We start from the raw sequence: 21263 nt of genomic DNA on the forward strand, positions 1-21263 counted from the left end.
TGATGAAGATCATCAAAGGTTAGTGCTGCATTTAGCTGTAGTTTTGTTTTTTGTGACATTATATGCTAGCTTGAAAAATGGGTGTCTGATTATTTCTGGCTGGGTACTCTGCTGACATAATCTAATGTTTTGCTTTCGCTGTAAAGCCTTTTTGAAATCGGACAGTGTGGTTAGATAAAGGTGGGTCTTATCTTTAAAATGGTGTAAAATAGTCATATGTTTGAAAAATTGAAGTTTTTGGATTTTCGAGGAGTTTGTATTTCGCGCCACGCCTATCATTGGATATTGGAGCAGGTGTTCCGCTAGCGGAACGTCTAGATGTAAGAGGTTTTTAACTGACTTGCCTAGATAAAAAAAGGTTAAAAAAAAATGTTTTAAGACTAATTTCATAGAACTTCAAAACACTGGCAGATTGTCTACTTCACCACTTTCGTCTACTCTTTGAGCACTCCAGATATCCCAGTGAATAAAACAAATGCTGGCAATACTGGTGTCAAACTATGCAAGTCGGAGTAGCATGAAATAACATCCACCTTCTCATTGAAACAGTTCATCGTGAAACAGTTATACTGCAACTTTTCATGCACAGTGAGAAGTTGGAACGAACAACAAACGTAGTTAGATAGAACCTGCTCTTACCATGAGAAACAGGTTTCCCAATCTTCTCCTCCACTTCTTCATCTTTAATATTGACATTCAGCTCCAGTGTTTGACTGCAGTCTTCCAGCTTCACTGATGCCATCTCTGGATCCTGCAGTGCAAACTGGGCTCCACTGTCACAATCAGGACCCAGTGAATGTAGGTTTGGACATAGTGTAGAACGAGAGAGGCAGGCTGGGTTTGTCCTCACTATTGATGTTACCGGCCTCAAACTTAATTCTAGTCGTCCTGTAGTAACAATGAGAAACAAACAAAAAGTTATTGTCTTGACAGTTCTGGCAAATTCTTTATTCTCTATTACAATATATTATATTTTTTCTTGTTCAATTATCTAAATCAGTGCTTGACTTGGACTGAAATAGTTGTCGATACTCATTTTGGGTGGCGGTACTGTTTATATTTAGATGCAGAAGCTCCACAATACTGTTGAGGTAAAATTCTATAAGAACATGAGCTCAAGCAGTAGAAAATTGAGGTGCCGGTACTCAGCTGCAGTGAGCTCCTGTCCATCTCATTTCAATAGATCAGGTAGGTAAGCATTGACAACAAAACATGAATTCTTTCAAATTAGACAAATTACCGACATAATCTGCCCGAGGATTGAAACAGGCCCATCAAGCGCGACGTCCCCAGAAGGCCCATTCTGCTAACCACGGCCTGCTACCTATCTAGAGCATATTGGGCTGTTAGTGGTCCAAGAAACTGGCCGATGGATCAGCTATACCCATTTTGCCAATTGTACTTAGACCCCTCTGCTACTTGAAACCCTACTAATTCCATGACTGGTCTATCGACTTTCCCCCATCACGATGTCCTTCTAAGGCCCTTATGCTAGCTTGCTAGCCCCGGCCTACTAACTGCTAGCCCCGGCCTGCTAACTGTCTGAATGGCCGTGTCCCCAGCCAGCCCAACCACTCACTGGACCCATACGATCACTGGGCTACGCATGCCTCTCCCTAATATCAATATGCCTTGTCCATTACTGTCCTGGTTAGTGATTACTGTCTTATTTCACTGTAAAGCCTCTAGCCTTGCACAATATGCCTTAACCAACCATGTTGTTCCACCTCCCACATATGCGATGACATCACCTGGTTTAAACGTCTCTAGAGACTATATCTCTCTCATGTGTACTCAATGCCTAGGTTTACCTCCAATGTACTCTCTTCCTACCATACCTTTGTCTGTACATAAGAACCTTGGCGTGATCCTGGACAACACCCTGTCGTTCTCCACTAACATCAAGGCGGTGACCCGATCCTGTAGGTTCATGCTCTACAACATTCGCAGAGTACGACCCTGTCTCACACAGGAAGCGACGCAGGTCCTAATCCAGGCACTTGTCATCTCCCGTCTAGATTACTGCAACTCGCTGTTGGCTGGGCTCCCTGCCTGTGCCATTAAACCCCTACAACTCATCCAGAACACCGCAGCCCGTCTGGTGTTCAACCTTCCCAAGTTCTCTCACGTCACCCCGCTCCTCCGCTCTCTCCACTGGCTTCCAGTTGAAGCTCGCATCCGCTGCAAGACCATGGTGCTTGCCTACGGAGCTGTGAGGGGAACGGCACCTCCATACCTTCAGGCTCTGATCAGGCCCTACACCCAAACAAGGGCACTGCGTTCATCCACCTCTGGCCTGCTGGCCCCCCTACCTCTGAGGAAGCACAGTTCCCGCTCAGCCCAGTCAAAACTGTTCGCTGCTCTGGCAACCCAATGGTGGAACAAGCTCCCTCACGACGCCAGGACAGCGGAGTCAATCACCACCTTCCGGAGACACCTGAAACCCTACCTCTTTAAGGAATACCTGGGATAGGATAAAATATTTAGATGCACTATTGTAAAGTGGTTGTTCCACTGGATATCATAAGGTGAATGCACCAATTTGTAAGTCGCTCTGGATAAGAGCGTCTGCTAAATGACTTAAATGTACATTATGCCTTGAATCTAAGCTATCGTGCCCAGAAACCTGCTCCCATTACTCTGTTCCGAAAGTGCTAGACGGCCAGTTCTTATAGCCTTTAGCCGTACCCTTATCCTACTTCTCCTCTGTTCCTCTGGTGAGGTAGAGGTTAATCCAGGACCTGTAGTGCCTAGCCACTCCTACTCTCCAGGTGCTCTCATTTGTTGACTTCTGTAACCGTAAAAGCCTTGGTTTCATGCATGTTAACATTAGAAGCCTCCTCCCTAAGTTTGCTTTATTCACTGCTTTAGCACATTCTGCCAACCCGGATGTCTTAGCCGTGTCTGAATCCTGGCTTAGGAAAAACACCAAAAAACCTTACTATCCAGGTCTGTACCAAAACAATTTGAGCTTCTACTTCTAAAAATGTACCTTTCCAGAAACAAGTCTCTCACCGTTGCCGCTTGCTATAGACCACCCTCTGTCCCCAGGTGTGTCCTGGACACCATATGTGAATTGATTGCACCCCATCTATCTTCTGAGCTCGTGCTGCTAGGTGACCTAAACTGGGACATGCTTAACACCCCGGCCATCCTACAATCTAAGCTTGATGCCCTCAATCGAACACAAATGATTAATGAACCTACCAGGTACAACCCCAAATCCGTAAACACGGGCACCCTCATAGATATCATCCTAACTAACTCGCCCTCCAAATGCACCTCTGCTGTTTTCAACCAAGATCTCAGCCTCATTGCCTGCATCCGTAATGGGTCTGCCGTCAAACGACCACCCCTCATCACTGTCAAACGCTCCCTAAAACACTTCAGCGAACAGGCCTTTCTAATCTACCTGGCCGCGGTATCCTGGAATGACATTGACCTCATCCCGTCAGTAGAGGATGCCTGGTTATTTTTTTTGTATTATTTGACCCCCTCTCAATCAGAAAGATTTCTGGCTCCCAGGTGTCTTTTGTACAGGTAACGAGCTGAGATTAGGAGCACACTCTTAAAGGGAGTGCTCCTAATCTCAGGTTGTTACCTGTATAAAAGACACCTGTCCACAGAAGCAATCAATCAGATTCCAAACTCTCCACCATGGCCAAGACCAAAGAGCTCTCCAAGGATGTCAGGGACAAGATTGTAGACCTACACAAGGCTGGAATGGGCTACAAGACCATCGCCAAGCAGCTTGGTGAGAAGGTGACAACAGTTGGTGCGATTATTTGCAAATGGAAGAAACACAAAAGAACTGTGAATCTCCCTCGACCTGGGGCTCCATGCAAGATCTCACCTCGTGGAGTTGCAATGATCATGAGAACGGTGAGGAATCAGCCCAGAACTACACAGGAGGATCTTGTCAATGATCTCAAGGCAGCCGGGACCATTGTCACCAAGAAAACAATTGGTAACACACTACGCCGTGAAGGTCTGAAATCCTGCAGCGCCCGCAAGGTCCCCCTGCTCAAGAAAGCACATATACATGCCCGTCTGAAGTTTGCCAATGAACATCTGAATGATTCAGAGGACAACTGGGTGAAAGTGTTGTGGTCAGATGAGACCAAAATGGATTTCTTTGGCATCAACTCAACTCGCTGTGTTTGGAGGAGGAGGAATGCTGCCTATGACCAAGAACACCATCCCCACCATCAAACATGGAGGTGGAAACATTATGCTTTGGGGGTGTTTTTCTGCTAAGGGGACAGGACAACTTCACCGCATCAAAGGGACGATGGACGGGACCATGTACCGTCAAATCTCAGCCAGGGCAATGAAAATGGGTCGTGGATGGGTATTCCAGCATGACAAGGACCCAAAACACACGGCCAAGGCAACAAAGGAGTAGCTCAAGAAGAAGCACATTAAGGTCCTGGAGTGGCCTAGCCAGTCTCCAGACCTTAATCCCATAGAAAATCTGTGGAGGGAGCTGAAGGTTCGAGTTGCCAAACGTCAGCCTCGAAACCTTAATGACTTGGAGAAGATCTGCAAAGAGGAGTGGGACAAAATCCCTCCTGAGATGTGTGCAAACCTGGTGGCCAACTACAAGAAACGTCTGACCTCTGTGATTACCAACAAAGGTTTTGCCACCAAGTACTCAGTCATGTTTTGCAGAGGGGTCAAATACTTATTTCCCTCATTAAAATGCTAATCATTTTATAACATTTTTGACATGTGTTTTTCTGGATTTTTTTGTTATTCTGTCTCTCACTGTTCAAATAAGCCTACCAATAAAATTATAGACTGATAATTTCTTTGTTAGTGGGCAAACGTACAAAATCAACAGGGAATCAAATACTTTTTTCCCCTCACTGTAGCCCTTGGTTCACTCCAGACCTGTCTGCCCTTGACCAGCACAAAAACATCCTGTGGCGTTCTGTATTAGCATCGAATAGCCCCCGTGATATGCAACTTTTCAGGGAAGTTAGGAACCAATATACACAGGCAGTTAGGAAAGCTAAGGCTAGCTTTTTCAAGCAGAAATTTGCATTCTGTAGTACAAACTCAAAAAGGTTCTGGGACACTGTAAAGTCCATGGAGAATAAGAGCACCTCCTCCCAGCTGCCCACTGCACTGAGGCTAGGAAACACTGCCACTACCGATAAATCCACAAAATTTGAGAATTTCAATACGTTTTTTTCTACGGCTGGACATGCTTTCCACCTGGCTACCCCTACAACAGCCCTGCGCTCCCCACAGCAACTCGCCCAAACCTCCCCCATTTCTCCTTCACCCAAATCTAGATAGCTGATGTTCTGAAAGAGCTGCAAAATCTGGACCCCTACAAATCAGCCGGGCTAGACAATCTGGACCCTCTCTTTCTAAAATTATTTGCCGAAATTGTTGCAACCCCTATTACTAGCCTGTTCAACCTCTCATATCATCTGAGATTCCCAAAGATTGGAAAGTTGCCGCGGTCATCCCCCTCTTCAAAGGGGGAGACACTCTAGACCCAAACTGCTACAGACCTATATCTATTCTACCCTGCCTTTCTAAGGTCTTTGAAAGCCAAGTTACCAAACAGATTAACGACCATTTCGAATCTCACCGTACCTTCTCCGCTATGCAATCTGGTTTCAGAGCTGGTCATGGGTGCATCTCAGCCACACTCAAGGTCCTAAACGATATCATAACCGCCATCGATAAGAGACATTCCTGTGCAGCCGTATTCATCGACCTGGCTAAGGCGTTCGACTCTGTCAATCACAACATTCTTATTGGCAGACTCAACAGCCTTGGTTTCTCAAATGATTGCCTCGCATGGTTCACCAACTACTTCTCCGAGAGTTCAGTATGTCAAATCGGAGGGCCTGTTGTCCGTACCTCTGGCAGTCTCTATGGGGGTGCCACAGGGTTCAATTCTCGGGCCGACTCTCTTCTCTGTATACCTCAATGATGTCGCTCTCGCTGCTGGTGATTCTTTGATCCACCTCTACGCGGACAACACCATTCTGTATACCTCTGGCCCTTCTTTGGACACTGTGTTAACCTCTCTAGGGTAGGGGGCAGTATTTTCACGGCCGGATGAAAAACGTACCCAAATTAAACGGCCTACTACTCGGGCCCAGGAACTAGCATATGCATATTATTAGTAGATTTGTATAGAAAACACTCTGAAGTTTCTAAAACTGTTTGAATGATGTCTGTGAGTATAACAGAACTCATATGGCAAAAACCTGAGAAAAATCTAACCAGGAAGTGAGAATTCTGGTGCTTGTAGTCCTTTCAAGTCATTGCCTATCGAACACACGGTGACTTAGGGTTCATTTTGCACTTCCTAAGGCTTCCACTAGATGTCAACAGTCTTTAGAAAGTTGTTTGAGGCGTCTATGATGAACAGAGAGCGAACAGAGGAAGTTGGAAGTTGTTGACTCAGGAAGGTACTGGCGTTCATTGGCGCGCATTCACGTGAGTTAGCTGTGTTTCAAAACATTTTTCAAGACAATGGAATCGTCCGGTTGGAATATTGTTGAAGTTCTAAGTGATAAAGTCCCTAAAGATTGATGCTATACAACGTTTGAACTAATGTAAATATAACTTTTTTTACTTTTCGTTGTGACATTTTCCGCCCGCTTCCTACACTTGGAGTAGCTAACTGAACGCGCTAACAACAAGGAGCTATTTGGACACAAATTATGGAGTTTATCGAACAAAACAACATTTATTGTGGACCTGGGATTCCTGGAAGTGCCTTCTGATGAAGATCAAAGGTAAGTGAATATTTCTAATGCTATTTATGATTTTAGATGACTCCAAAATGGAGGTATCTGTATTGCCTAGTGTATTTTCTGAGCGCAGTACTCAGATTATTGCAAAGTGTGCTTTCCTCGTGAAGCTTTTTTGAAATCTGTCACAGTGTTTGCATAAAGGAGATGTTCATCTATAATTATTTGAATAACAGTTTAATATTTTATCAACGTTTATGGTGAGTATTTTTGTAAATTGTTGTGCTGATTGGAAGCAAAATATTTTCTGAACATCACACGCCAATATAAAATGGGGTTTATGGATATAAATATGAACTTGATCGAACAAAAAATGCATGTATTATGTAACATGATGTCCTAGGAGTGACATCTGATGAAGATCGTCAAAGGTTAATGCATAATTTTAGCTGGTTTTCTGGTTTTTGTGATGCCTGTCCTTGCTAGGAAAATGGCTGTGTGCTTTTTCTTGTGTTGGAACTGTCCTAAATCAAATCAAATTTATTTATATAGCCCTTCGTACATCAGCTGATATCTCAAAGTGCTGTACAGAAACCCAGCCTACAACCCCAAACAGCAAGCAATGCATGTGAAAGAAGCACGGTGGCTAGGAAAAACTCCCTAGGAAAAACTCCCTAGAAAGGCAAAAACCTAGGAAGAAACCTGGAGAGGAACCAGGCTATGAGGGGTGGCCAGTCCTCTTCTGGTTGTGCCGGGTGGATATTATAACAGAACATGGTCAAGATGTTAAAATGTTCATAAATGACCAGCATGGTCAAATAATAATAATCATAGTAGTTGTCGAGGGTGCAACAAGCACATCCGGTGAACAGGTCAGGGTTCCATAGCCGAGGGCAGAACAGTTGAAACTGGAGCAGCAGCACGGCCAGGTGGACTGGGGACAGCAAGGAGTCATCATGCCAGGTAGTCCTGAGGCATGGTCCTAGGGCTCAGGTCCTCGGAGAGAAAGAAAGAAAGAAAGAGAGAATTAGAGAGAGCATATTTAAATTCACACAGGACACCGGATAAGACAAGAGAAATACTCCAGATGTAACAGACTGACCCTAGCCCCCCGACACATAAACTACTGCAGCATAAATACTGGAGGCTGAGACAGGAGAGATCAGAAGACACTGTGGCCCCATCCGATGATACCCCCGGACAGGGCCAAACAGGCAGGATATAACCCCACCCACTTTGCCAAAGCACAGCCCCCACACCACTAGAGGGATGTCTACAACCACCAACGTACCGTCCTAGGACAAGGCCGAGTATAGCCCACAAAGATCTCTGCCATGGCACAACCCAAGGGGTGGCGCCAATCCAGACAGGAAGACCACGTCAGTGACTCAACCCACTCAAGTGACGCACCCCTCCCAGGGACGGCATGGAAGAACACCAGTAAGCCAGTGACTCAGCCCCTGTAATAGGGTTAGAGGCAGAGAATCCCAGTGGAAAGAGGGGAACCGGCAAGGCAGCAAGGGCGGTTCGTTGCTCCAGCCTTTCCGTTCACCTTCACACTCCTGGGCCAGACTATACTTAATCATAGGACCTACTGAAGAGATAAGTCTTCAGTAAAGACTTAAAGGTTGAGACTGAGTCTGCGTCTCTCACATGGGTAGGCAGACCATTCCATAAAAATGGAGCTCTATAGGAGAAAGCCCTGCCTCCAGCCGTTTGCTTAGAAATTCTAGGGACAATTAGGAGGCCTGCGTCTTGTGACCGTAGCGTACGTGTAGGTATGTACGGCAGGACCAAATCGGAAAGATAGGTAGGAGCAAGCCCATGTAATGCTTTGTAGGTTAGCAGTAAAACCTTGAAATCAGCCCTTGCCTTAACAGGAAGCCAGTGTAGGGAGGCTAGCACTGGAGTAATATGATCAATTTTTTTGGTTCTAGTCAGGATTCTAGCAGCCGTATTTAGCACTAACTGAAGTTTGTTTAGTGCTTTATCCGGGTAGCCGGAAAGTAGAGCATTGCAGTAGTCCAGCCTTGAAGTAACATAATCTAACTTTATGCTTTCGCCATAAAGCCTTTTTGAAATCGGATTTTGTGGTTACATTAAGGAGACGTGTTCCTTTAAAATGGTGTAAAATAGTCCTTTGTTTGAGAACTTTGAATTATGACATTTTGTGGTTTTGAATGTGGCCCTCTGATTTTTCACTGGCTGTTGAATACTTTGAACCGCTAGCGTCCCACCTGCCCAAGAGAGGTTAACCTCTTACATCTAGACGTTCCGCTAGCGGAACACCGCTCCAATTTCCAATGATAGGGCGTGGCGCGAAATACAAACTCCTCGAAAATCCGAAAACTTCCATTTTTCAAACATATGACTATTTTACACCATTTTAAAGACAAGACTCTCCTTTATCTAACCACACTGTCCGATTTCAAAAAGGCTTTACAACGAAAGCAAAACATTATGTCAGGAGCGTACCCAGCCAGAAATAATCAGACACCCATTTTTCAAGCTAGCATATAATGTCACAAAAACCAAAACCACAGCTAAATGCAGCACTAACCTTTGATGATCTTCATCAGATGACACTCCTAGGACATTATGTTATACAATACATGCATGTTTTGTTCAATCAAGTTCATATTTATATCAAAAACCAGCTTTTTACATTAGCATGTGACGTTCAGAACTAGCATTCCCACCGAACACTTCCGGTGAATTTACTAAATTACTCACGATAAACGTTCACAAAAAACATAATTATTTTAAGAATTATAGATACAGAACTCCTTTATGCAATCGCGGTGTCCGATTTTAAAATAGCTTTTCGGTGAAAGCACATTTTGCAATATTCTGAGTAGATAGCCCAGCCATCACAGGCTAGCTATTTTGACACCCACCAAGTTTGGTACTCACCAAACTCAGATTTACTATAAGAAAAATTGGATTACCTTTGCTGTTCTTCGTCAGAATGCACTCCCAGGACTTCTACTTCAACAACAAATGTTGGTTTGGTTCCAAATAATCCATAGTTATATCCAAATAGCGGCGTTTTGTTCGTTCGTTCAAGACACTATCCGAAGGGTAATGAAGGGTGACACGCGTATCGTGACAACAAATTTCATTACCGTACTTCGAAGCATGTCAAACGCTGTTTAAAATCCATTTTTATGCGATTTTTCTCGTAAAATAGCGATAATATTCCGACCGGGAGTCGTTGTTTTCGTTCAAAGACTGAAAATGTGAAATGGCCTCTTCACGTGCACGTGCATGCCCGTCTCATTGTTCTCAGATCGACCACTATCCAAATGCGCTACTGTTTTTCAGCCAGAGACTGCAGAGTCATCAATCAACGTTCTGGCGCCTTCTGAGAGCGTATGGGAGCCTTAGAAAGTGTCACGTTACAGCAGAAATCCTCTGTTTTGGATAGAGATGACAAAGAAGGCCAAGAAATGGTCAGACAGGGTACTTCCTGTACAGAATCTTCTCAGGTTTTGGCCTGCCATTTGAGTTCTGTTATACTCACAGACACCATTCAAACAGTTTTAGAAACTTTGGAGTGTTTTCTATCCAAAGCTACTAATTATATGCATATTCTAGTTTCTGGGCAGGAGTAATAAGCAGATTAAATCGGGTACGTTTTTTATCCGGCTGTGAAAATACTGCCCCCTATCCATAACAAGTTAACTAACCTCCAGATGAGCTTCAATGCCATACAACTCCTTACGTGGCCTCCAACTGCTCTTATATGCAAGTAAAACTAAATGCATGCTCTTCAACCGATTGCTGCCCGCACCTGCCCGCCCATCCAGCATCACTACTCTGGACGGTTCTGACTTAGAATATGTGGACAACTACAAATACCTAGGTGTCTGGTTAGACTGTAAACTCTCCTTCCAGACTCACATTAAACATCTCCAATCCAAAAATAAATCTAGAACCGGCTTCCTATTTCACAACGATGCCTCCTTCACTCATGCTGCCAAACATACCCTCGTAAAACTGACCATCCTACCGATCCTCGACTTCGGCGATGTCATTTACAAAATAGTCATTTACAAAATAGCCTCCAACACTCTACTCAACAAATTGGATGCAGTCTATCACAGTGCCATCCGTTTTGTCACCAAAGCCCCATATACTACCCACCACTGCAACCTGTATGATCTCGTTGGCTGGTCCTCGCTTCATACTCGTCGCCAAACCCACTGGCTTCAGGTCATCTACAAGTCTCTGCTAGGTAAAGCCCCGCCTTATCTCAGCTCACTGGTCACCATAGCAGCACCCGTAGCACGCGCTCCAGCAGGCATATCTCACTGGTCACCCCCAAAGCCAATTCTTCCCTTGGCCCACTCTCCTTCCAATTCCCTGCTGCCAATGACGGGAACGAACTGCAAAAATCTCTGAAGTTGGAGACTCTTACCTCCCTCACTAGCTTTAAGCACCAGCTGTCAGAGCAGCTCACAGATCACTGCACCCGTACATAGCTCATCTGTAAATAGCCCATCCAATCTACCCCATCCCCATACTGTATTTATTTATCTTGTTCCTTTGCACCCCAGCATCTCTACTTGCATATTCATCTTCTGCACATCCTACCATTCCAGTGTTTAATTGCTATATTGTAATTACTTCGCCACCATGGCCTATTTATTGCCTTACTTCTCTTATCCTACCTCATTTGCACATGCTGTATATAGATTTTTCTACTGTATTATTGATTGTATGTTTGTTTATTCCATGTGTAACTCTGTGTTGTTGTATGTGTCGAACTGCTTTGCTTTATCTTGGCCAGTCGCAGTTGCAAATGAGAACTTGTTCTCAACTAGCCTACCTGGTTAAATAAAGGTGAAAAAAAGACAAACCCAAAGTCTCTAGCTATGTGGCTTTTAAAAAAGTTATCACGTTCTTCACTTGGTTTGACACAAAAATAACAAATCAACCCTGTACCAAACGTGATAATACCTTAACAGATTTGTTACCTAGCATGGTATGACATGTTCTTTTAATATTAGGAAGTTTAAACCTGCTATTACATACCTGTAGTAATAAATAGAAACGGACACAAGGGTTATCTTCTTAACATCACAGTTCTGGAGATTTCTTTATTCTTTAGAATGGCGCCGGAAGAAATGGCAGCAGTTTTACGGGCACCAAACCAATTGCACTGGTATGTGTTTTTTCCCGCGTTATTTGTAACTTATTTTGTACATAATGTTTCTGCAACCGTATCTTATGGCAAAAAAGATCTTCTGGATATCAGGACAGTGATCACTCACCTCGGATTAGACAAAGATTTTTTCCACAACAAAGACGACGCACAAGACATTCTCCAAACACCCCACAGGACCGACATCCCCGTTATTTGCAAAAGGAAGCGATGCAGGTACAGAGGACAAAGAGCCGGATGCCTGGTCAGGAGCCGGCGAAGGCGACTGGGAAAGCTGCCGTTACTGTCAATACTACTCGCCAACGTGCAATCATAGGACAATAAATTAGACGAGGTACGATCACGAATATCCTACCAACGGGACATCAAAAACTGTAATATCCTATGTTTCACGGAATCGTGGCTGAATGACGACATGGATATTCAGCTAGCGGGATATACACTGCACCGGCAAGATAGAACAGCACACTCTGGTAAGACGAGGGGGGCGGTCTGTGCATATTTGTAAACCACAGCTGGTGAATGAAATCTAAGGAAGTCTCTACATTTTGCTCGCCTGAAGTAGAGTATAGTGATAAATTGCAGGCCACACTACTTGCCTAGAGAGTTTTCAGCTATACTTTTCGTGGCTGTTTATTTACCACCACAGACAGATGTTGGCACTAAGACCACACTCAGACAGCTGTATAAAGGAAATAAGCAAACAGGAAACCACTCACCCAGAGGCGGCGCTCCTATTGGCCGGAGACTTTAATGCAGGGAAACTTAAATCAGTTCTACCAAATTTCTATCAACATGTTAAATGTGCAACTAGAGGGGAAAAAAATTCTAGATCACCTGTACTCCACACACAGACGCATACAAAGCTCTCCCTCGCCCTCCATTTGGTAAATCCAACCACAACTCTATCCTCCTGATTCCTGCTTACAAGCAAAAATTAAAGCAGGAAGCACCAGTGACTCGATCTATAAAAAAGTGGTCAGATGAAGCAGATGCTAAACTACAGGACTGTTTTGCTATCACAGAATGGAACATGTTCTGGGATTCTTCCGATGGCATTGAGGAGTACACCACATCAGTCACTGGCTTTATCAATAAGTGCATCGAGGACGTCGTCCCCACAGTGACTGTACGTACATACCCCAACCAGAAGCCATGGATTACAGGCAACATTCGCACTGAGCTAAAGGGTAGAGCTGCCGCTTTCAAGGTGTGGGACTCTAACCTGGAAGCTTACAAGAAATCCTGCTATGCCCTGCGACAAACCATCAAACAGGCAAAGCGTCAATACAGGGCTAAGATCGAATCATACTACACCGGCTCCGACGCTCGTCTTATGTGGCAGGGCTTGCAAACTATTATAGACTACAAAGGGAAGCACAGCTGCGAGCTGCCCAGTGACACGAGCCTACCAGACGGGCTAAATCACTTCTATGCTTGCGTCGAGGCAAGCAACACTGAGGCATGCATGAGGGCATCAGCTTTTCCGGACGACTGTGTGATCACGCTCTTCGCAGCCGACGTAAAACCTTTAAACAGGTCAACATACACAAGGCTGCGGGGCCAGACGGATTACCAGGACGTGTGCTCCGGGCATGTGCTGACCAACTGGCAGGTGTCTTCACTGACATTTTCAACATGTCCCTGATTGAGTCTGTAATACCATCATGTTTCAAGCAGACCACCATAGTCACTGTGCCCAAAACACAAAGGCAACCTGCCTAAATGACTACAGACCCGTAGCACTCACGTCCGTAGCCATAAAGTGCTTTGAAAGGTTGGTAATGGCTCACATCAACACCATTATCCCAGAAACCCTAGACCCACTCCAATTTGCATACCGCCCAAACAGATCCACAGATGATGCAATCTCTATTGCACTCCACACTGCCCTTTCCCACCTGGACAAAAGGAACACTTATGTGAGAATGCTATTCATTGACTACAGCTCAGCGTTCAACACTATAGTACCCTCAAAGCTCATGCATGGCCAGGCACGACTCCAACACCATCATTAAGTTTGCAGACGACACAACAATGGTAGGCCTGATCACAGACAACGATGAGACAGCCTATAGGGAGGTCGTCAGAGACCTGGCCGTGTGGTGCCAGAATAACAACCTATCCCTCAACGTAGCCTTGACTAAGGAGATGATTGTGGACTACAGAAAAAGGAGGACTGAGCACGCCCCCATTCTCATCGACGGGGCTGTTGTGGAGCAGGTTGAGAGCTTCAAGTTCCTCAGTATCCACATCAACAACAAACTAGATTGGTACAAACACACCAAGACAGTCGTGAAGAGGGCACAACAAAGCCTATTCCCCCTCAGGAAACTAAAAAGATTTGGCATGGGTCCTGATTTGGCATGGGTCCTTGTAGGCCTAACAACAGGCCTACGAGCCCTCAGTCCAGCCTCTCTCAGACTATTGTGGACAGTCTGAGCACTGATGGAGGGATTGTGCGTTCCTGGTGTAACTCGGGCAGTTGTTATTGCCATCCTCTACCTGTCCAGCAGGTGTGATGTTCGGATGTACCGATCCTGTGCAGGTGTTGTTACACGTGGTCTGCCACTGCAAAGACGATCAGCTGTCCGTCCTGTCTCCCTGTAGCGCTGTCTTAGGCGTCTCACAGTGCATACATTGAAATGTATTGCCCTGGCCACATCTGCAGTCCTCATGCCTCCTTGTAGTATTCCTAAGGCACGTTCACGCAGATGAGCAGGGACCCTGGACATCGTTCTTTTGGTGTTTTTCAGAGTCAGTAGAAAGGCCTCTTCAGTGTCATAAGTTTTCATAACTGTGACCTTAATTGCCTACCCTCTGTAAGCCGTTAGTGTCTTAACGACCGTTTCACAGGTGCATGTTCATTAATTGTTTATAGGTCAATGAACAAGCATGGGAAACAGTGTTTAAACTCTTTACAATTTAGAACTGTGAAGTTATTTGGATTTTTACAAATTATCTTTGAAAGACAGAGTCCTGAAAAAGAGATGTTTCTTTTTTTTGTTGAGATGTCATGCTGCCCGTGCGCCGAAGACATGGATGTCCATTATGGCAGCCCCCTGCACCTCTCTGACTCAGAGGGGTTGGGTTAAATGTGGAAGACACATTTTAGTTGAATGCATTCAGTTGTACAACTGACTAGGTATCCCCCTCTCCCATTTGGAAAGTATTTAGACCCCTTGACTTTTTCCACATTTTGTTACGTCACAGCATTATTCTAAAATTTAGTAAATAAAACATTTCTCAATCTACACACAATACCCAATAATGACAAAGCAAACAAGTTTTTAGAAATGTTTTCACAAAAAAAAACAGAAATACCTTATTTACGTAAGTATTCAGACCCTTTGCTATGAGACTCAACATTGAGCTCAGGTACATCCTGTTTCCATTGATCATCCTTGAGATGTTTCTACAACTTGATTGTTACCAACCTGTGGTAAATTCAATTGATTGGACATGATTTGTAAAGGCACACACCTGTCTAGATAAGGTCCCACATTTGACAGTGCATCTCAGAGCAAAAACCAAGCCATGAGGTCGACGGAATTGTCTGTAGATCTCCATGAAAGGATTATGTCGATGCACAGATCTGGGGGAGGGCACCAAAACATTTCTGCAGTGTTTATTTTTTATTGAACCTTAATTAAACTAGGCAAGTCGGTTAAGAACTAATTATTTTTTACAATGACGGCCTACGCTGGGCCAATTGTGCGCAGCCCTATGGGACTCCCAATAACGACCGGTTGTGATATAGCCTGGAATCGAACCAGGGTCTGTAGTGAGATGCAGTACCTTATACCGCTGCGCCACTCAGGCGCCCCTTGAAGCGTTGAAGGTCCCCAAGAACATAGTGGCCTCCATCATTCATATATATATATATTTATTAGTTCCAAGTATGACAAATCGGCAATTACAGAAATACAATTCTCTTTTCTTTTTTACACCCCCCCTCAACACAAAGATAGAAAAACAAAACAACCAAACAAATAAAAAGTACAATGTGCGGTTGCTTCGACAAGAGCCAATATTCAATGCTTCCACAATATCACCAGTTTGCAAAAACTCACAAAACTGATCAGAAATATTATGAAACCCTAGGGCTTTCTTTTTCACTATATAAGTTAATTTTTCAAGAGCCAGGCTTGATGTTAATTATTTTAACCAATGACCAAGTGAAGGAACTGACATACTTCCAGTGGAGAGCAATTGAACGTCTAGCTTGTAATAGACAGAGGTCAACCATTTTCTTTTCTCTCCTCTCCTCTGTAAAGAGAGATTCTCTGGGTAAAGATTTAGGAGGCATAGTTTAGGGATTAGTGGTATTGGGGTACAGGTAATCTAAGAGATATAACGCAGTACTGAGCTCTCAGCACATTCCTCCAGGCAATGATACAAGGTGCCTAAATGCGTGTAACATTTAACACACAGGTCACAACCATTTTCACAGGTCTGGGGTATTAGGGTCAAATTTGTGGAGCTTAACAAGGGTGATATATGTTCTCATTATCCAATTGTATTGCAACTATCTCAGGCGGGTGTTTATTGTCTGTCTCTGAGCTTTAGAGGATACCATACCTCAATACACTACATATCCGAAAGTGGACCTAGAAGTTCGTCCTTAAATATCTATTGGGAGCCCATCTGGACCTGCCTCTTTACCTCCCTTCATATTGAAAATAGCATCAGATATTTCAACACCATCCAATTCCTTTTCCTGATCCAATTTAGTATCTTCTGAACTAGAGGGAACATCAAGACCTAATTAGTTCTCAGGAGATTCAGAGTTGTAAAGTGTGTTGTAGTAGGAAGCAAATGTTTGGTTTATTTCTACAGGATCCATTGATAATTGTCAATATTAATTATGAATTGCATTAATGGCTCGGTCTTAATTGAACTTCTTAATGAGCCAGGCCAGCAATATACGAGGTTTTTCACCTTGATCATAGGACTGTTTCAGCCTAGTTAAGCTGTTTGCAGCCTTTGGAGGTGGAAAGTTCTTCAAAATGAGCTTTAATGCAGCTGGTGGCCACACCAGATACTGACTGTTACTTTTGATTTTGACTAGAGGTCGACCGATTATGATTTTTCAACGCTGATACCGATACCGATTATTGGAGGGCCAAAAACCCCGATACCGATGAATCGGACGATTTATTTTTTATTTTATATGTAATAATGACAATTAGAACAATACTGAATGAACACTTATTTTAACTTAATATAATACATCAATAAAATCAATTTAGCCTCAAATAAATAATGAAACATGTTCAATTTGGTTTAAATAATGCAAAAACAAAGTGTTGGAGAAGAAAGTAAAAGTGCAATATGTGCCATGTAAAAAAGCTAACGTTTAAGTTCCTTGCTCAGAACATGAGAACATATGAAAGCTGGTGGTTCCTTTTAACATGAGTCTTCAATATTCCCAGATAAGATGTTTTAGGTTGTAGATATTATAGGAATTATAGGACTATTTCTCTCTATATGATTTGTATTTCATATACCTTTGACTATTGGATGTTCTTACAGGCACTTTATTCTTGCCAGTGTAACAGTATAGCTTCCGTCCCTCTCCTCGCTCCTACCTGGGCTCAAACCAGGAACACATCGACAACAGCCTCCCTCGAAGCAGCGTTACCCATGCAGAGGAGGGGAAACAACTACTCCAAGTCTCAGAGCGAGTGACGTTTGAAACGCTATTAGCGCGCACCCGGCTAACTAGCTAGCCATTTCACATGGGTTACACAAGCCTAATCTCGGGAGTTGACAGGCTTGAAGTCATAAACAGCGCAATGCTTGAAGCATTGCGAAGAGCTGCTGGCAAAACGCACGGAAGTGCTATTTTGAATGAATGCTTATGAGCCTGCTGTTGCCTACCACCGCTCAGTCAGACTGCTCTTTCAAATCATAGACATAATTATAACATAATAACACACAGAAATACGAGCCTTAGGTCATTAATATGGTCGAATCCGGAAACTATCATCTCGAAAACAAAACGTTATTCCTGTTACATTGCACAATCTTCAATGTTATGTCATAATTACGTAAAATTCTGGCAAATTAGTTCGCAGCGAGCCAGGCGACCCAAACTGTTGCATATACACTGACTCTGCGTGCAATGAACACAAAATGACACAATTTCACCTGGTTAATATTGCCTGCTAACCTGGATTTATTTTAGCTAAATATGCAGGTTTAAAAATATATACTTGTGTATTGATTTTAAGAAAGGCATTGATGTTTATGGTTGGAGCAACGTGTACCTAAGCGATTATATGCAACGCAGGACAGGCTAGGTAAACTAGTAATATCATCAACCACGTGTAGTTAACTAGTGATTATGATTGATTGGTTTTTATAAGATAAGTTTAATGCTAGCTAGCAACTTACCGTAGCTTCTTACTGCGTTCTCGTAACCTCGTGGAGTGCAATGTAAAGCAGGTGGTTAGAGCGTTAGACTAGTTAACCGTAAGGTTGCAAGATTGAATCCCTGAGCTGACAAGGTAAAAATCTGTCGTTCTGCCCCTGAACAAGGCAGTTACCCCACCGTTCCTAGGCCATCATTGAAAATAAGAATGTGTTCTTAACTGACTTCCCAAGTTAAATAAAGGTCCAAAAAATAATAATAATAATAATAATTGGTTTAAATTAAAAATCGGCGTCCAAAAATACCGATTTCCGATTGTTATGAAAACTTGAAATCGGCCCTAATTAAATCGGCCATTCCGACTAATCGTCAACCTCTAATTTTGACCCCCCCCCCTTTGTTCAGGGACACATTACTCAATTTGTTAGTCACATGTCTGTGGAACTTGTTCAGCTTATATCTCAGCTGTTGAATCTTATGTTCATACAAATATTTACACATGTTAAGTTTGCTGAAAATTAACACAGTTGACAGTAAGAGGACGTTTCTTTTCTTGATGAGTTTATTTTTACCTTGTCAGTTCAGGGATTCGATCCAGCAACCTTTCGATTACTGGCCCAACGCTTTAACCATTAGGCTACCTGTACGTATTCATATGAGTAGGCTGTGCAATACAAAAAGAGAATAAAACTATTCTAAAAGTATCTCATAAGTCAAGAAAATTATGACCTACATCATCCTCCACTCACTATCACAAGGGTTAGTAACTACACAGACTAATTTCATAGAACTTTAAAACACTGGCAGTTTGTCTACTTCACTTCTTTAGTCTACTCTGATCACTCCAGTGAATAAAAAAATGCTGGCAATACTGGTGTCAAACCATGAAATAATATTTACCTTCTCATGGAAACAGTTCATCATGAAACAGTTATACTGCAACTTTTCATACACAGTGGGAAGTTGTAACAAACAACAAAATTAGATAGATAGAACATGCTCTTACCATGAGAAACAGATGTCCCAATCTTCTCCTCCTCTTCTTCATCTTTAATGTTGGCATTCATCTCCAGTGTTTGACTGCAGTCTTCCAGCTTCACTGATGCCATCTCTGGATCCTGCAGTGCAAACTGGGCTCCACTGTCACAATCAGGACCCCGTGACTGTAGGTTTGGACTCAGTGTGGAAGGAGAGAGGAAGGCTGGGTTTGTCCTCATTGTTGATGTTACCGGCCTCGTACCTGACTCGGCAAGTAGTACAAGAGAGACAGACCCAAGTTATTTTCTTGAAAGTTCTGGCAAGGTCTTTATTCTCTATTAAATATATTATATTTTATATTGTTCAATTATCTAATTCAGTGCTTGACTTGGACAGAAATAGTTGCTGATAAACATTTTGGGTGCCGGTACTGTTTATATTTAGGTGCAGGAATTCCACAATACTTTTGAGCTAATACTTAACCTATAGTAGACAGGTGTGTGCCTTTCCAAATCATGTCCAATCAATTGAACTTAACACAGGTTGACAACAATCAAGTTGTAGAAATATCTCAACAATGATCAATGGAAACAAGATGCACCTGAGCTCAATGTCAAGTCTCATAGCAAAGTGTCTGAATACTTATGTAAATAAGGTATTTCTGTTCACATTTTTTATAAATGTGAAAACATTTCTAAAAACCTGCGTTTGCTTTGTCATTATGGGGAATTGTGTGTAGATTGAGGAACATGTTTTATTTAATCCATTTTAGCGTAACGTAACAAAATGTGGAAAAAGTCACGTGGTCTGAATACTTTCAAAATGGATGTATTCATACGAGTAGGCTGTGCAATACAAAAGAGGAATAAAACTATTCTAAAAGTATCTCATAAGTCATGAAAATTATGAGCAATATCATCCTCCACTCACTATCACAAGGGTTAGAAACTACACAAACTCACTTCCTAGAACTTTAAAACACTGGCAGTTTGTCTACTTCACTTCTTTAGTCTACTCTCTGATCACTCCAGATAGACCAGTGAATAAAACAAATGCTGGCAATACTGGTGTCAAACCATGCAAGTCTCAGTAGCATGAAATAACATCTACCTTCTCATTAAAACAGTTCATCATGAAATCCTGCCCTGCCTTTCTAAAGTCTTCGAAAGCCAAGTTAACAAACAGATCACCGACCATTTCGAATCCCACCATACCTTCTCCGCTATGCAATCTGGTTTCCGAGCTGGTCACGGGTGCACCTCAGCCACGCTCAAGGTCCTAAACAATATCATAACTGCCATCGATAAAAGACAGTACTGTGCAGCAGTCTTCATTGACCTGGCCAAGGCTTTTGACTCTGTCAATCACTGTATTCTTATCGGCAGACTCAACAGCCTTGATTTCTCAAATGACTTCCTCGTCTGGTTCACCAACTACATATCAGACAGAGTTCAGTGTGTCAAATCGGAGGGCCTGTTGTCCGGACCTCTGGCAGTCTCTATTGGGGTTCCGCAGGGTTCAATTCTCGGGCCGACTCTTTTCTCTGTATAAATCAATGATGTCACTCTTGCGGCTGGTGATTCTCTGATCTACCTCTACGCAGACGACACCATTCTGTCTACTTCTGGTCCTTCTTTGGACACTGTTAAACCTCCAGACGAGCTTCAATGCCGTACAACACTCCTTCCGTGGCCCCCCAACTGCTCTTAAATGCTAGTAAAACTAATTGCATGCTCTTAAACTGATCGCTGTCTGTACCCGCCCGCCCGACTAGCATCACTACTCTGGACGGTTCTGACTTAGAATATGTGGACAACTACAAATACCTAGGTATCTGGTTAGACTGTAAACTCTCCTTCCAGACTCACATTAAGCATCTCCAATCCAAAATTAAATCTAGAATCGGCTTCCTATTTCACAACAATGCCTCCTTCACTCATGCTGCCAAACCTACCCTCGTAAAACTGACTATCCTACCGATCCTTGACTTCGGCAATGTCATTTACAAAATAGCCTCCAA

General features: G+C 43.2%; 2 protein-coding genes across 10 annotated transcripts in view; one reads left to right on the plus strand and one right to left on the minus strand.

Moving 5' to 3' along the window:
- The window catches only part of LOC115179515 (zinc finger protein OZF), a 919448-nt gene that overhangs the window by 279299 nt on the left and 618886 nt on the right, over nt 1-21263 (plus strand). The gene's annotated exons all lie outside the window — the stretch shown is intronic.
- The window catches only part of LOC115179511 (zinc finger protein 665), a 514676-nt gene that overhangs the window by 231985 nt on the left and 261428 nt on the right, over nt 1-21263 (minus strand). The window contains exon 3 of one of the 8 annotated variants that reach the window (XM_029741108.1): nt 18838-19505. The exons of the other annotated variants lie outside the window; for them this stretch is intronic. Within the exon in view, the coding sequence (XP_029596968.1) occupies nt 19186-19505 (320 nt within the window). The 3' untranslated portion in view covers nt 18838-19185. Of the gene's footprint in view, nt 1-18837; nt 19506-21263 lie in introns of those variants that run through there. 8 annotated transcript variants of the gene reach the window in all.

The sequence above is a fragment of the Salmo trutta genome, chromosome 39 (genome assembly GCF_901001165.1).
Source record: "Salmo trutta chromosome 39, fSalTru1.1, whole genome shotgun sequence".
Taxonomy (NCBI): domain Eukaryota; kingdom Metazoa; phylum Chordata; class Actinopteri; order Salmoniformes; family Salmonidae; genus Salmo; species Salmo trutta.